Here is a 17538-nt window from a genome sequence, read left to right as displayed (position 1 = left end):
ATGCCATTGTACTCCAGCCTGGGCAACAAGAGCAAAACTCTGTCTCAAAAGAAAAAAAATATATGTGTGTGTGTGTGTGTGTATATATATATATGTATATATTTATATTTTTTATTTATTATTTATGTATATAGGTAAGGAATAAAATTTAAATTCCTCTCAGAAGAGCATTATATTTCTTTTCATACAGCAGCAAGTACAATAACAAAAAGCATCACCTTCCCAACACTATCTTCCCAATACAACTCTGTTCCTGCTAAATGGTCCAGAAAATCAAGATATAAAATATTATAATACTATTTAATATTTTTAATGAAAAATACAAAGTACTCGCTTGAGAAATTATAAGAGAAACTGAACAAATATACAAAACCCAATAGAAACTGAAATCCACATACACATTCAACCATTCTTTCACTTATAGTACAGTATTCAATAAATTTCATGAGCTATTTAACACTTCCTTATAAAACAGGTTTTGTGTTAGATGATTTTGCCCAACTGCAGGCTAATGTCCAGTGTTCTCAGCACATTTAAGGTAGGGTAGGCTAAGTTATGATGTTTGGTAGGTCAGGTGTATTAAATGCACTTTCACCATACGAAAAATTCAACTCACGATGGGTTTATCAGTATGTAACTCCCTCACAAGTTGAGGAGCATCCATAAACAGCTCAAAATATCAATATTTACCACTTAAATATCTAATGTTAAAGTGATTACATTTGCTACAAAAACAAAAATCCCACCCTATCAAATTGGGTAAAAGTTTTCAATTACATTATTAAAGTAAAATATTACTATGCGCATTCAGGGAGTAACATAAAATTGAACAAAAATTAAACTAGATAAATTAAATTTATCTTCCACAACACTAACTCTAGATCTGTGGTTCAAAAAGTAAAGTGCCATAGCAACAGCATCAGCACCACCTACAAGCATACTTATTAGTATTGAAAATTCTCAGGTCCCACCCTACCCTAGTAAATCAGAAAATCTAGAAGTAGGACTAGCAATTTGTGTTTTAACTAGACCTGCAGGTGATTGCTTTGCATGCTAAAGTCTAAGAATCACTAAGCTAAATAATAAGAAAGCATAAATCTAAGCAAAAATGGCTGATACCCTTCAGGAAATATACCAAAGCAAATTAATGTCTGTGTCAGAAGAAAAATATTTTCAGCTACGTAAGTGTTTAGAAAATAATGTCCACTAAAGCACATTATACCTAGAAATAACTAATTTTTTCCACTGTCAAGAGATTCCAAGGTTCTCAAAACTTCCCTGCCTGCACTGGAACCTGATGGGAAACATTAGCATATATCAATTCAACCACTCATTGTAGCCACAGTTCTACAATAATTTAAACCACTCCTAGTTTAAGGAGAACAGTGCCTTTCTCAATTACTGAGGAAACCCACAGCATCAATTACTGATACTGCTAAATCTAGATCATTATTGATAAAAATGAGTGAAAAATAAAAACTGATCCACTGTGAAATGCCTTTTTATTTCGTAATGATTTGTTTAATCTTTTACTTACTGATAAGTAGACATTATATAATCTAGATAATCCTTTATGTGATTAAATACACATATACGTCAGGTATACATGATCCAAATTTTGACCCAATTTGAAATTTCTCTTGCCCCTCTCTTTATGAATTCTTTATATAATAGAGGTTATAAATTTAATATAGGTGAATTTATCAATATTGCCTTTTATGATTTGTATTTGTTTTGTGATTGTTTCTTGCTCCAGGTCATATACTTATATCAGTATCATATTTGATCATATATCAAATTAGTTTTTCCCCTTATAAATAACTAGTTGTTCCAAAGCCATTTATTATACTGCTGGCTCTGTCATCAACAAAATTTTCCATATACAGAAGGATCAATATCTGAGACTTTGTTCAATTTCATCAGTTCATCCAGGCTTGCACCAAAAGCACATAATCATAATTGATACAGCTGCATAATGAATCTTGATATCTGTTAGGGTAGGTCCTTTCGCCGTGTTCATTTTCTTCAGGTCTCACTTGGTTATTCTTGGTCTACTGAAATGCTATATATATAAAATTCAAAGTCAATTGTAAATTTGCATCAAGAAAAAACTATTAGGGTATTTGAAGAGTGATAACAGCAAAAAAAAAAAAAAAAAATGTACAGTAGGGAAGTCCAAGGCCCTATGCTCCAATTTTGTTAGAACTCTGAAAAACAGTTAAATATTTAAAGCAACTAAGTAAAGCCACATCAATAAAATGTGGCTTGAACACCACAGCAGAATTGTGTGGTATTTTAACTTGGTCTTACCCTACCCTCTCCTCCAGCACAATAGAAGTCTTAAAAACAGCAACCCTCATTTTGAGTGGTTCTGGAGACAGCATAGCAGACATATTCCCAAGAAACTGTGTGAGTGTTTTGAGCTCTCTAGAGGTTCCCACTTTTGAGCTCTCTAGAGGTTCCCACTAAACTGAGTTAGTTTCACCTAACTCAGAACTCTCCTAGGGAAGAAAAGCAACTAAGTGGAGGGCCTTAAAAGTGTCCCTGTTTGCAGACAACATGAGCATATACATATTATATATATAGAAGACTCCACCGGAAACTTCTCAGAATTAATGAATAAATTCAGTAAACTGCAAAATACAAAATCAACATATAAAAATGAGTAGTATGTTTATATACTAACTGAAAAAGAAATCAAGAGACCAATCCCATTTATAATAGCTACAAAATAACATATAAGATACCTAGAAATAAATTTAACCAAGGAGGTAAAAGGTCTCTACAATGAAAATTATAAAATACTCATGAAAGAAATTAAAGACACACACAAAAAAACAAAAGACATCCTATGTTCATGGATTAGAAGAATTAATATTGATACTGGGCTTATGCCCAGTAGCATTTTGACAGGGATTTCACTGAATCTGCAGATAGCTTTCAGTAGTATGGTCATTTTAACAATATTAATTATTAATACCATGACATTCTTTACAGAAATAGAAAACAAATCCTAAAAATTCATGTAGAACCACAAAAGACCATAAGTAGCCAAAGCAATCCTGAGCAAAAAGAAGAAAGCTGGGAGCAACACACTATCTGACTTCAAAATGTACTACAAAGTTAGCCAGGCATGGTGGTTCATGCCTGTAATCCCAGCAGCTTGGGAAGCTGAGGCAAGAGGATCCCTCAAGTCCAGGAGTTCGAGGCTGCAGTGAGCTATGATTGTGCCACTGCACTCCAGCCTGGCCAAAAAAGTGAGACCTTGTCTCTTTAAAAAAAAAAAAAAAAAAAAAAAAAAAAAAAAGCACACACACACACGTGCAAACACACACACAACATACTCTTCAAAGCTATAGTAGCCACAACAGTGTGGTGCTGGCGCAAAAACAGACACATAGACCAATGGAACCCAATAGAAAACCCAAAAAATGAATCCACTTATTTATAGCAAACAAATTTTCAACAAAAACACCAAGAACATTGGGAAAAGGACAGTCTTTTCAATAAATGGTGCTGGGAAAACTGAATATCCATAGGCAGAAGAATGAAGCTAGACCCCAATATCTCACCATATGCAAAAATCAGCTCAAAAACAGCTTAAAGACTTAAATATAAAACCCAAAACTATGAAACTACTGGAAGGAAACAGAGGAAATGCTTCAGGACATTGGTCTGAGAAAATATTTTATGGGTTAAGACCTCAAAAGCATAGGCAATACAAGGAAAAACACACAAGTGGTATTATATCAAACTAAAAACCTTCTGCACAGCAAGGGAAACAAACAGAGTGAAAACACAATCTTCAGAATGAGAAAAGATATTTGTAAAACAAATTCATCTAACGAGTGATAAATATTCAAAATATACAAGGAACTCAGACAACTCAATGGCAAAAAAAAATCTGATTTTAAAATAGGTAAATGGCTTGAATATTTCTCAAAAGAAAGATAAACAAATGGCTAAAAAGTATAGGAAAAAAATGCTCATCATCACTAATCATCAGGGAAATGTAAATTAAAACCACAATGAGATACCATCTCACCTCAGTTAGAATGGCTATTATCAAAAAGACAAAAAATAAATACTGACAAGGATGCAGAGAAAAAGGAACATATACACTTTTGGTGGAAATGTAAACTAGTAGAACGATAATGAAAAATAGCATGGAGTTTCCTCAAAAAACTACAAATAGAGCTACCATATGATCCAGCAATTTCACTACTGAGTGTATATCCACAGGAAAGGAAATCAGTACACTGAAGAGACATCTATACTTCCATGTTTACTGCAGCACTAAACTGCAATAGCCAAGATATAGAATCAACCTAAATGGCCATCAATAGACAAATTAATAAAGAAAATGTGGCATATAGGGAGAATGGACTACTATTCAGCTGCTTTTAGTTCCAAAAAAGATTTCACTCTTAATTCCAAAAAAGAATTAAATAAATCCTGTCGTTCACAGCAACATGGATGGGCCTATAGGATATTATATTAAGAGAAATAAGTCAGGAACAGAAAGATAAATATTTCATGTTCTCACCAATATGCAAATACTAAAACAAGCGGCTCTCACAGAAGCAGAGGGTAGAATTATGATTACTAGAGGTTGGAAAGGGTAGGGGTGAGGGAGGATAGGGAGAGGTTGGTTAAAGGATAAAAAATTACAGTTAGATAAGAGGAATAAGTTATAGTGTTCTACAGCCCTATAGGGTAACCACAGCTAACAACAGTTTATTTTATATATATATATGTATTCAAATAGCTAGAAGAGAGTATTTTGAATGTTCCCATCACAAAGAAATGATAAGTGTTTGAGGTAATGAATATGCTAATTACTCTAATTTGACCACTACACATTGTATGTATCAAAATATCACTATGTACCCCACAAATATGTATAATTATTACATGGCAATTTAAATACTATTACCAAGAAAAGCAATAAATTAAGTGTATTCTATTATAAGAAAAAAAGACAATTTCAACAATTCCACTGCAGTCTTACCTTTTACTCACAGCTAACTGATAAGGGTTATGGTACTAAACCATGATTATGTGGTCATTCTCTGTAATGGTCAATCATTCTCTCTTTGAGGCTGATTGCCACAACCTTAATATTTATTAACTACCTTGTAACTACTTACATGCTCTTAGTGAGGGAATATGGCAGATTCATTAAGATTCACACAACTATTGAAGAATTAATTTAAAGTTCATGTCTTATTTGTGGTGGTTCAGTGGCATAATCTTTGCATTTGGGCATAGTAAAAACCCTTGATGATGATTTAAAAAAAGAATAAAAAATAAATAAATAATGCTTTCCAATGCCATTTATAATTTCTTAAGACACTGAATCTAGGTTAATGTTGGCTGACTGTATAGCAGATTCAATTTTCAACAACCAGTACAAGTCTGATATTTTATACTTGGCCGTATATACAGAATACATACATTTTGTTCTTCTTTAAGTGCTGTTTCTAGCTGAGTTGCAAATTGTGAACAACATGTCAAGAATGAATTCATATCATCCCCAATCTTTTGAAAAGAATAATAAAACATAAAGTTACTTTTATTTAAGAGTCCATATGCATGTCTGTCTTTTTCTAGCATATTTACTTTTTGAAAAATTTTAACTTTGCTTAATTTACGTCCCTTCAAACATTTACGGCAAGAAGCCATGCTTCAAATGTCATACTTGCAAATTCTCCCAGAGAGAAAACATGGAAGAAAGTACATTCTGGGAAGTGGCCCATCGGTGACATATACCCAGCTATGTCTCTCCTCTCATTCATCTCTACACAGTTCCAGAAAATCCAGCATCCCAGCCTATGACTACTACCTATGACATCTAACTGTATACTTGCCATGAACTGCAGTCTTCTGCTCTCACCTAATGGGCAATGTAAAACTTTGAGGAAAAAAACAGTTACAGCTTAAATATCATAATGATCAAATCCCTTCTAGTAAAGCAGTGATTTGTAAATCAGAGAATTGACTCATGATAAACAAATATTACAGGCTTATATACAGTTAGAATTTTCATAGAGTGGTTCTCCATGAAGAATGTATTCCCTGAGCATTACATTTAAAGATACTGAGCCAGGTGCGGTGGCTCACACCTGTAATCCTAGCCCTTTGGGAGGCTGAGGCAGGTGGATCACTTGAGGTCAGGAGTTCAAGACCAGCCTGGCCAACATGGCGAAATCCTGTCTCTACTAAAAATACAAAAAAATTAGCTGGGCGTGGTGGCGCACACCAGTAATCCCAGCTATGTGGGTGGCTGAGGCACGAAAAACGCTTGAATCCAGGAGGCAGCAGTTGCAGTGAGCCAAGATCATACCACCGCACTCCAGCCTAGGTCACAGAGCAAGACTCTGTCTCAAAAAAATAAAAATAAATAAAATAAAACAAACAAATAAATAAATAAATATACCGAGAGGCTCACATACTTTTTGACACAATAAAGACCTTTAATCATAAAGGAGACAGGGAAAAAAAACTAAAATAATCCAGCAGAGAGGAAAATGAACAGATTAGTGTTACTAATCACAAATATAAAGGGAAACCATTAGCCCACTTCTTCCACCCACATTCAGGTGCCACAAATATAGAGAAGATAGAGAAATATAGAGAAGATAGAGATTGATTTGACTGAGTTTATAATTTAACAAATAAGACCAATAAAGCAGAACAGGGCAAGAGAGTTAAGTACGCATGAAAGGGAGTGATAACAATAGTGGACCATGCTATTTAAGCTGGGTAAGTAAGGGCACAAGGAGGATTTGGGACACTAAAAAGGCAGCAGGACCAATGGATTATGGTTCCCTGTGAAATCAAAGGATTTTTGGAGTCAGAATTTTGGACAGACTGAGTGGGAAAGACAGGAGGTAGTGGCCAGAGATTAGGATGACTGAAATTCAAATTCTGAAACAGTTATGGTAAGGAATACAGGATATCACTCTGTCAATTAGTGGCTGAGGTAAAATAAAATACAAGATCATTGGAGGAAAGAAATTCAGTAAAATAAAGGCGGTATCCGAAGGGCTGATTTCTTCAATTTTTTCAGTATTGGAGACCACAGGAATGTGAACTTAATTTCATTTTATTTTATTTTATTTGTTGGTGGTTTTTTTTTTCAACTTTTATTTTAGATTTAGTGGGTACATGAGAAGGTTTGTTACCTGGATATATTGCTCGATGCTGAGGTTTGGGGTATCAATGATCCCATCACCCAAGTCCTGAGCACAGTACCCAATAGCTAGTTTTTCAACCCTTACCCCACTTCCCTCCCACCTCTAGTCATACCCGTTTCTTTTGAACTTCAATTTTAGAGTTTAGTTTTGGTTCTTTGATTCAATCCTGGCAGGGCTTCAAAACATAATAACCACAAGGTCGTGCAGGATAAGGATTGTGATTACACAGTCCTTTTAATAGTTGGGTAATGACCACCACAATAAAAATATAAAACATTTCCATTATTTCAAAAAGCTTCACTGTACTCCTTTGCAGTCAATTCTCCCCTCCTACCTTAGCTCAAGACAACCACTGGTCCTTTACTACAGTTTTCCCTTTCCCAGAATTTCATATAAATAGAATCATATGGTATGCAGCCCTATTTATTTAGCTTCCCCACATCCTAATGTTTTTGAGATTCATCCACATGGTTCTATGTGTCAGTAGTTTGTTTCCTTTATTGTGAAGAGTATTTCATTGTATGCTATACTACAATTTGCTTGTCCATTCACCAGTTAGTAAATATTTGGGTTGCTGGATTCAGTAGCTATTCTGGCTATTATGAACAAAATTTCTATAAACATTTATATACAAGTCTTTGTGAGGATGTATGTGTTCATTAATCTTGGATAATCACTTAAGAGTAGAACTGGTGGTTATCTTTTAAGTATATGTTAAACTTCATGAGCAGCTGTCAAACTGTTTCTCAACATAGCAGTCCCATTTGTGTTCCCACCAGCTCTGTATGAGAGTTCCAGTGGCCCCGTATCTTTACCAAAACTTGATTATTGTCTATCTTTAAAATTTTGGTCATTCCTAATGGGTATGTAGAACTCCTTTTCTGCAACCTTCTTGGCAAAATTCAGGTCAAGAGGGATTTGGTTGGGTTGAGTAATTTTCTAAGAGGATCATTTTCATAGATGGGAAATTCATTCCGAGAACATATAAGTAATCCAAAAGAAAATATTTTAAATTTATATTTTTGAAAAGAAAATCGACCCTTTTCAGTGTTAATGTCTCTATATTAGGGTTGCATATACTTACAGATAAAGATAATTCTTCATTTTCACGCTTTACAAATGGTTCTTCTCCATTCTGATCACAGTGTCCATAGGTTTCTTCCAAAGTGGAAACAACCTGTAAAAAAAAAAAAAAAATCAAAGCCAATTTGATACTTTAATAGTTTAAAATTAACTACATTAAATGTAAATAATAGTCAATCAATTATGCCAGGACCTTTTTACCAGTAAGACTTATTTCTTCCAGTGCCACAAACTTAAATTTTCCATCCCATACCCAATTTCATGTCATCATGAGGAAAAAGCAATATTCCTTAACCTTACTCCCTAGCAAAAGAGAGATGCTCTGTGACTCTAACATTTCTGTGTTGATAGGTATCTTAAAACTGGGAGGGCCTGTCCATGAGTGGTTGAAGCATTAAGTAGAGGTTTCTTCAAAGTCTGCCTTGATTTTCTCCTCCAAAGAGAGTTAGGGAATATTGAAAGATGGAGACCAGAAAGCAATGAATTTTTAAAGAAAATTATCTGGCCTAACCCCTCAAACTTTCAACAAACTTGTACTGTACAAGTTTGATGTACTGTATCTTTTTTTTATATTTGTGCGCTTCCTCATCATTCTCACTTGATATTTGGTACATTTACAATTCAATTCTGGATCGCGATGAAAAAAAAAGAAACTCAGAAAAAGTAAAATTTTTCCCCACATCAAAAGCTAAAGTTTCGGCTGGGTGCGGTGGCTCACACCTGTAATCGCAGCACTTTGGGAAGCCGAGGCGAGTGGATCACCTGAGGTCAAGAGTTTGAGACCAGCCTGACCAGTATGGTGAAACCCCATCTCTACTAAAAATACAAAAATTAGCCGGGCGTGGTGGCATGCTCCTGTAGTCCCAGCTACTCGGGAGGCTGAGACAGGAAAATTGTTTGAACCCGGGAGGCAGAAGTTGCAGTGAGCCAAGATCATGCCACGGCACTCCAGCCTGGGCAAAAGAGCGAGACTTCATTTCAAGAAACAAAAAAAGAGCTAAAGTTTCTGAAATGCGGAGTTTAACATAGTAGAAATGCAGGACTTAGGAAGGCCTGCTTGCAAGGTTGGCCTTAACCTGGCATCTGAGAACTTGGTTATCAGGAGGGTTCTCCCCATTCACTGACAGGAGCTCACTGTCCCTAAACTGTTTGTATAATGTGGTTTATACTGAACCTCCTTTCCTTGTGAGAGTCTGAAATTTTCGTACATGCTAAGCACAGAGTGAATAGTAAACTCCCAATAAATCCCAGGGCACTAAGTTTCTAATGATTTTCTCCAACAGACATTTCATATGTGTTGTCACAATTCATTGCTAAAGAAATTAAGCATTCCCTGGGTGACTCTAAGGGGAAAAGACTCTTGCAAGCTTAGATCTGGTTTTCTCCTAATTTCACCTCATGTGCCTACTGTAATAAATCTTAACCATCAGTATGACTATATGTGGAGTCATGTGAGTTCTCCTAGAATATCACCAAACCTGGGGTGATCATGGGGTCCCTGCAACACAGAAACTAACAAGCCTCTTACCATCTTCAGATGTTTGATAACTTTTCCAATCATTTCATCTCCTGGTAGTAAGTTCTTTGTCTTACTCGATGGAATGGGCAAAGCATACCGTACAATGGATTCTCCTGTTGGTGGAGATCTCAGGACCATTGGTTCAATTTTATCATGAATTAACTTTGCATTATGTTTTTCCTTCAGTTTAGGTGATAGTGGTAAATTATGTAGTCCTTTTTTGCTGGTTAATGCTGGAAGAGTTGCCGATTTGTTACTGGTGGTCAACAGATGCTTTACTGGTTTCATTTTGTTACGACTTGGCTTCCAAATTATAGATGAAAAAAATTTATTCCTCCCTGTGAAAAAAAATTAAAAGAGATTCAGAGAAAACACCAGGCTCTAATTAAATTCACATACTACATTTCTCTTTCTCTGATGCTTTAGCAATTTGCTCAGAGTACATTAAGCAACTTCTGGAAGCTACAATTACACTTCAGGCTTTTTTGAGTCACAGTTACTCAAACAAAACAAAGAAAAATAGAATGCAGTTATCACAATATCTAACGTATATCAAGAAGTTATTTAAACCTAAGTATAATAACAATAACAGTAAAAGCTCTATCGTTTTTAATCTAAGGTATGCCCTTTATGTACAGCATTATTCCATTTTACATGAGAGTAAACTGAGCTCAGACGAGTTAAGTGACTAACCAAGAGTCACACAGCTAATAAGTGCTAAATTTTTCAGAATTACAACATAGGTCAAATTGGCTACAAATCTTGCTTCTTTTCTATACCCTTTGCTCTCCATATGGAAAATGTTGGGTTATTTTACCTATAGGACTTATAGCATTTCCTGTAAGTAAGGAGGGTTGTAGATGAAAACATTTCAGATTTAAAATGATAAAAGGATTATCAATTGCCATGAAGATGGTGAATCCTAAAATCAACTTTGAAAAAATGAAAAATAGAAAGGAAAATATTCCTAACAACAGAAAACAACAAGAACAAAAAAAATTTTAACTGTAAGAAACCCCTAAACGAAGGCTAATTTGTTTATGGGGCATTTAGGATACGAATATAGGGACTGAAGAAGCCAGAAGCAACAATGAGAGAATACACTCAGGAAAAAAAAATTACATTTTCTTCCTACTTTTCTCCCATATTTGAGCTAATATATGTCCTTAATATACATCTTTATTCCCACAGGAGCAGTAGTCTTGGCCCAAGGTATCATTAGGGTAATATTAAGGCAGCATCAAAGCTATGCTAAGAAAGTATAAACTAGATAGGTCTTAGGCTTTTATTCCTCTATTTTTCTCTCCCCTCAAAGCTGACTAAGACTCAGGACAATGCCACCTCCCAAATAGTTTAAAAGTATAAGCCTAACCATGGAAATTGTCAAGTACAGTGGCAAAATTAAGATAAAGTAACGTAACACTGGTACTCTGTTATCTGAAGCTCTCTGTACTTCAGCTTGTCCCATTGTTATGTGTTGAACTATGTCCCTGAGAAAAATATGTTCAAGTCCTAAGCCCCCAGCACTTTGAATGTGACCTTACTTGAAAATAGGGCCTTTGCAGCTATGATAAAGTTAAGATGGGTCCTAAATCCAGTTACTGGTGTCACTACAAGAAGACCGTATAGCGACAGGCAGAAATTAAAGTGATGCACCTCTAAGCTAAGGAATATCAAGGATTGCTAACATCCACCAGAAGCTTGTAAAAACCAATGAGATTCTTCCCTAGAGCCTTCAGCAGGGAACATGGTTTTGCTGAAACCTTGATTTCAGTTTTCTGGCCTCCAGAATTATGAAATAATAAATTTCTGTTGTTCTAAGCCACCCAGTTTGTGGTACTTTGTTACAGCAGCACTAATGTCTTAGTCTGTTGAGGCTGCTATAACAAAACACTATAAATTGCATAGCTTATAAACAAGAAACATTTATTTCTCACAGTTCTGGAGACAGGAAAGTCTAACGACAAGGCACCAGCAGAGTTGGTGTCTGATGAAAGCCCAGACGCCAAATAAATGGTGCCTTCTCTCTGTGTCCTCACATGATGGAAGGAGCAAGGGAGCTTTTTCAGACCTCTTTTATAAGGGCACTAGGTCCATTTATGAAGGTGCTTTACTCATGACCTAATCATCTCCTAAAGGGCCCACCTCCTAATTCTACCATACGTTGAACTGGGGTCCAATTTCAACATGCGAATTTGGGGATGACCCAAGCATTCAGACCACAGGAAATATCTAGCACTTCAAAAACAAACACACCCACATACTTTCCCTAAACTTCCAGGAGGAACACAGGCTGGGAACTGGCTTTTGATCATTTCCTAATAATAGATTATCAGATAAAGTAGGTGACACCCCAAGGGTATATGAGTTCACAGGCCAAAACTACTTGACAACTGAAAAAAACAACCATTAAAAAATAAAAATAGGCCAGGCGCATTGGCTCACACCTGTAATCCCAGTACTCTGGGAGGCAGAGGCGGGTGGATCACCTGAGGCCAGGAGTTCGAGACCAGCCTGGCCAACATGGTGAAACCCTGTCTCTATTAAAAATACAAAAAATTATCCAAGCGTGGTGGTGGGCACCTGTAGTCCCAGCTACTCGGGAGGCTGAGGCAGGAGAATCGCTTAAACTAGGAGGCGGAAGTTGCAGCAAGCTGAGATTGCACCACTGCACTCCAGCCTAGGGGATATAGCAAGACTCCACCTCAAATAAACAAATAAATATAAAAATAAGAAACTAAAAAACATGTTTTAGTTGTAGAATCATTAAAACAGAGAGACTAAAAATATATAAACACACAGAAAGAGAATATTAGCCATATAAAACAGGTATAAGAGGTATTTTTAAGACCCAAGTGAAAATATTAAAAAATGAAAAATATAATAGATAAAATAGCACAAGTAATCACAAAATAATACTGCTGAAGAATAAAAATTGATGCAAAGAACAAAAACGGTTGAGGAATAATCCAGCTGAAGAATAAAAAATGATGCAAAGATCAGCAGCATTTATCACATATTGTTGAACATTAATAAAATACACATCAATAGTGATAAGTATTAAAAGTTAGTAGCAGGTTTGAAAAAAATATAATTAGCAATTCTACTGAAAATGAGAAAATAAAGGCCTATATATTTGTTAATAACAATAAACATGATTGAATTTTTGGAGAAGCAGTATCTAATATTCAGAAGATCATCCAATAAATAATAAAAGACCAATAATAGTATTTTTTTATTTGCCAGAAATCACGGCAAAAGTTGATTTATGCAAAACACAAATATCAATACCAAATAGTATAATATACTATTTCAGAGAATAACATATAAAAACAAATAATACAACTTACAGATGTTATAAATAAAATCACTTTGAATAAAGTTTTAAAAACTAATAATTTCTCAATTACTTTGGACACATGGACAGCAGATAACAATTGTTGATGTAATTATGAATTTCCAAAATCCAGATATTTCAATATGTGAACATTTATTAGGATTTTAACAAGTAGATGATGACACCCCGCTGGAAAAGAATCATATACATGTTTAAGAGATTACTTATAAAAAAAATTAAAATTAAAAACATATAATATATATGGGGCCAGGGATACATGCCCTTAAATACGTCTGACAAGCACAAACAGAAAATTCGCAAAAACTAAAATTCTAAGACATTTTATACAACTTGCTGTTACATTCTTTAAACTAGGTTGTAAACAATAGAATGAAAATATCTTTTTTTTTTTTTTTTTTTTTTGAGACGGAGTCTCGCTGTGTCTCCCAGGCTGGAGTGCAGTGGCGTGATCTCGGCTCACTGCAAGCTCCGCCTCCCGGGTTCACGCCATTCTCCCGCCTCAGCCTCCCAAGTAGCTGGGACTACAAGCGCCCGCCACCACGCCCGGCTAGTTTTTTGTATTTTTAGTAGAGACGGGGTTTCACCATGTTAGCCAGGATAGTCTCGATCTCCTGACCTCGTGATCCACCCGCCTCGGCCTCCCAAAGTGCTGGGATTACAGGCTTGAGCCACCGCGCCCGGCCGAATGAAAATATCTTAATAGCACTGAAAATGTTTATTTCATCCAAGAATTATACAACTGCTTTTTTGTTTTGATGATACACTATAGTTAATTGAATGCATAGTCATCAAGCATAATTTTTAAATCATAGTCAAATATCACTTAGCAAAGATAACTTGATACCAGTGTCACTAAAAATCCATTTGAAGGAAGAACACAATGCTCTACTGGAAACTACTGATGATAATAGTAAATACATACATTATAGCACTTGAACCAAAGCCCCTGCAAAATATTCCCTTTTACATTTTTCTTTTTTTTTTTTTCTTTTTTTTTTTTTTTTGAGACAGAGTTTCACTCTTGTCACCCAGGCTGGAGTACAATGGAGCAATCTTGGCTCACTGCAACCTTCGCCTCCCGGGTTCAAGCGATTCTCCTGCCTCAGCCTCCCGAGTAGCTAGGATTACAGGTACCCGCTGCCACGCCCAGCTAATTTTTGTATTTTTAGTAGTGACAGGGTTTCACCACATTGGCCAAGCTGGTCTCACACTCCTGACCTCAGGTTATCCGCCCACCTCGGCCTCCCAGAGTGCTGGGATTACACGCCTGAGCCACCGTGACTGCCCCCTTTTACATTATTCTCATACCGATTGTGACATGATGCTTTAAGTAAAAATTAATGTTACAAGCAAAATGATGCAGAAACCAAGATTAAATTTACAAAATTGAAAAGCCTCAAAAGAATTCTGAATAAATTACATTGCCAAAGAAACTCCATCAAAACCATCAGGTCCAAGCAAACATCAAAAATTCCACCAAAACCATCAGGACCAGCAAACAGGATGTAAGAAGAGTGGCCAATGAGCCAATAAGTAAAACCAAAAGGGCACATATACATAGAAAGCAAGGAAAAGAAAATGTCACCAAGGACGAAGCGATGAACTATGTCAAATGCTGAGTCAAGTAAAATGAAGACTAAGAGCTGACACTGGATTTGGCAACATGGAGGTAGGTCATTTGTAACCTGAAGAACAGAACGGCAACAATTTCAGTAGAATGATCGAGGTAAATATCTGACTTACCGTTCAAAAGAAAGGAAGTAAGAACAAAGAATTGAATACAACCACTGTAGACAAATTTTACTACAAAAGGGAGGAAAGAAATAGAGTATTACTAGAAGAAAACATGGTCAAGAGGAAAGTTCGATGGAAAAAAGAACAAGTGTATTATGGATTGCATTGTGTCCTCTCCCCCCAAAAAAGTGTGAGGAAAGGAAGGAAGGAAGGAAGGCAGGAAGGCAGGCCGGCCGGCCGGCCACGCTCACTTAGTGCAAAAAAAAAGAGAAAAAAGAACCTGACAAATGCTCCGATGAAGTTCACATAAATACAAAAATAGAGTCACACGCAATGAATACTTGTATTAGCAAGCAAATATTTAAGGATTTTACATATTTAATTCATTTATCCCTCCTAACAATGCTAGGAAGTGGATGTCAGCATTACTTCGCCCAAGTGCATCTGTCCCTTTCCGCCACCACGACAAATGTTTTCTGGTTTCATCCTTCAAGGATTAATGTACATTCATTTCAAACCCTTTAATGACAGTGTACAAAATCGAGGAGAGCGGCAAGGGTCGGCAGGGGGCGTAGGGAAAGGATGATTTGCCTTCGATCCCAGATCTTGCATAAAAAGCAGCACAACCGCCACGGAGGCAGCCACGCAGCGGGAAAACTAAGTGCAAACCCAGGACTCTCCCGAAACCCTCAGGTCCGGCTGAGAGAGCCGCTCGCGAGGCTCCCGGCCCTGTGTACCTGCTGAGACTGTGGGAAGTCGGGTGACTGGGCGGTTTGGCCTTGCCAAGGCTGGCTCTAAGGTGAAAAACTATTTGCCTGAGGAAGATGGCAATTCCGAGCCTGCCAGACTTCCTTCGAGACAGAAGCCTGAAAACTCCTCAGACTCCAGCCCCACCCTTTTACAAACTGACGTTTGTGCTGAAAGAAAAGGCCCGGCCTCTGCGCCCCCGGGCGGCAGCAAAGACCGCCGGGCGCCCGCCGCCGGCGCCGGATGGGGCCGTTGATGCCACGTCCCAGACGCCCGACGCCACGACGCCTTGGCGCCGCCGACGTCGCTGACGCTGCGGGCGTGAGCTGCGCGCCAAGAGCGGCAGAGGAGACGCAGTTTGGCTGCTGTGGGGATCTGACGGAAGGTTGATAATGTCCATGGGCACGTCGGCCTCCTCCTTCCTTATTCTTTCCGATGTGTAATTCCGGGACGCCCGCGGAGCGCAGATTCATCGAGGCATTTGGCCTAGAGGCCTGCGAAGGAGAAATAAAATACAGGCCTGGTAGGACCTTTAAGAACCTGGACCTTTAAGAACCTGGGCTTCGCCTGCAAAACCGGAGCCCCAGTCCTTCATTCATCTGCTATCTCCTCAAGCTCTTTTCAGTGTATTGTGGAGTTCATTACCAGACTCTAAGCTCGCACGGAAGTGTACATCAGCTTTGTGATCTTAAAAGCAAAACAAAATCAAATGGACTAGGAATTAACTCGAAGCAGAGTTGTGACACTTAAGTGGTTTCTTGCCATCAGCTTCCACGCACTGCTTTAATATGCAATTTTACAAGATAGAGTTTTTTTCGATAATTTGACCTCAAGAAATATATTAATTTTGTCTTTAAGTTGAACAAAGTAAAATGTTTTTAATATTTTAAAATATTAATTGGTTCTCACTTATTAGGTGGGAATTGAACAATGAGAACACTTGGACACAGGAAGGGGAACATCACACACCGGGGCCTGTTGTGGGATGGGGGGAGGGGGGAGGGATAGCATTAGGAGATATACCTAATGTAAATGACGAGTTAATGGGTGCAGCACACCAACATGGCACATGTATACATATGTAACAAACCTGCACGTTGTGCACATGTACCCTAGAACTTAAAAGTACAAAAAAAAAAAGAAAAATACACAAATAGACTGTGGTAGGGGGCGGCAGGGGAGATCAATTTACTTGTTGAACTGGTTCATATGCATTTTCCAGGCAACAGAAAATCTAAATTTGAAAGGAAAAAAGTGAGGAAGGGGAAGCTTTAGTAGCATCATTCAAGTGTGAGTATGTATTACTACATAGTCCCTGAAATAGAAGGGGCTTACATTATGAAATACTAAAAGATCTAAGAGCTTTGAAACAAAGTTGAAAACATATTGCTTAGTGGTAAATAAAGCAATGTAGGGTTTCAACTGTGCTATCCAATGTGGGAGCCACAACCCCAGGTGGCTACTGAACACCTTAAACGTGTTGGTCCAACTGGTATGTGCTATGAATGTAACATATACAATACACGTCAAAGGGTTGCTATGAAAATAAAGAAGAATGTAAATATCTCAATAATTTTATATTGATTGCGTTGAAATACTATTTTTAATATATCAGCTTATAAAATATATTACTAAAATAAAATATTAATTGATATAATTTAATTGTTAATAATGCCTGTGTGTAAATGAAAGGAATAGGAAAGATGGAACTAAAACTAAAAACCAGATTTAAAGGAGACCTTAGATTTGACATAATAGATTTAAACTATTTTCTAAAACTCTGAAAATTGATTGTATATAATTATTTCTAATTTTCCAGTAAAATCTGAATGCCTCATCAGAGATTCCTGAAAATTTATCAGCTCCCAAGAGCTGGTGTAGGCTAGCTCCAGCACACC

At 36.9% G+C, this 17538-nt stretch overlaps 1 protein-coding gene across 3 annotated transcripts in view; it reads right to left on the bottom strand.

Annotated features, from left to right (window-relative positions):
• The window catches only part of CCDC7 (coiled-coil domain containing 7), a 433255-nt gene extending 417329 nt beyond the window's left edge, over nucleotides 1–15926 (bottom strand). For all 3 annotated transcript variants that reach the window (XR_012417571.1, XM_065520519.2, XM_074001364.1), the window contains exons 1-4: nucleotides 15631–15926; nucleotides 9811–10139; nucleotides 8284–8376; nucleotides 5458–5541 (exon numbers count right to left, since the gene is read on the bottom strand). Coding sequence is in view for 2 of the 3 variants with exons in the window: in XM_065520519.2 (XP_065376591.1) it covers nucleotides 5458–5541; nucleotides 8284–8376; nucleotides 9811–10089 (456 nt within the window). In the remaining variant the exon portion in view is untranslated. The remainder of the gene's footprint in view (nucleotides 1–5457; nucleotides 5542–8283; nucleotides 8377–9810; nucleotides 10140–15630) is intronic.
• Between the last annotated feature and the right edge of the window lie 1612 nt (nucleotides 15927–17538).

This window comes from Macaca fascicularis, chromosome 9 (assembly GCF_037993035.2).
Source record: "Macaca fascicularis isolate 582-1 chromosome 9, T2T-MFA8v1.1".
Lineage (NCBI taxonomy): Eukaryota > Metazoa > Chordata > Mammalia > Primates > Cercopithecidae > Macaca > Macaca fascicularis.
Note: the sequence above shows the minus strand (reverse complement) of the source record. Positions and strands in the feature narration are given on the sequence as shown.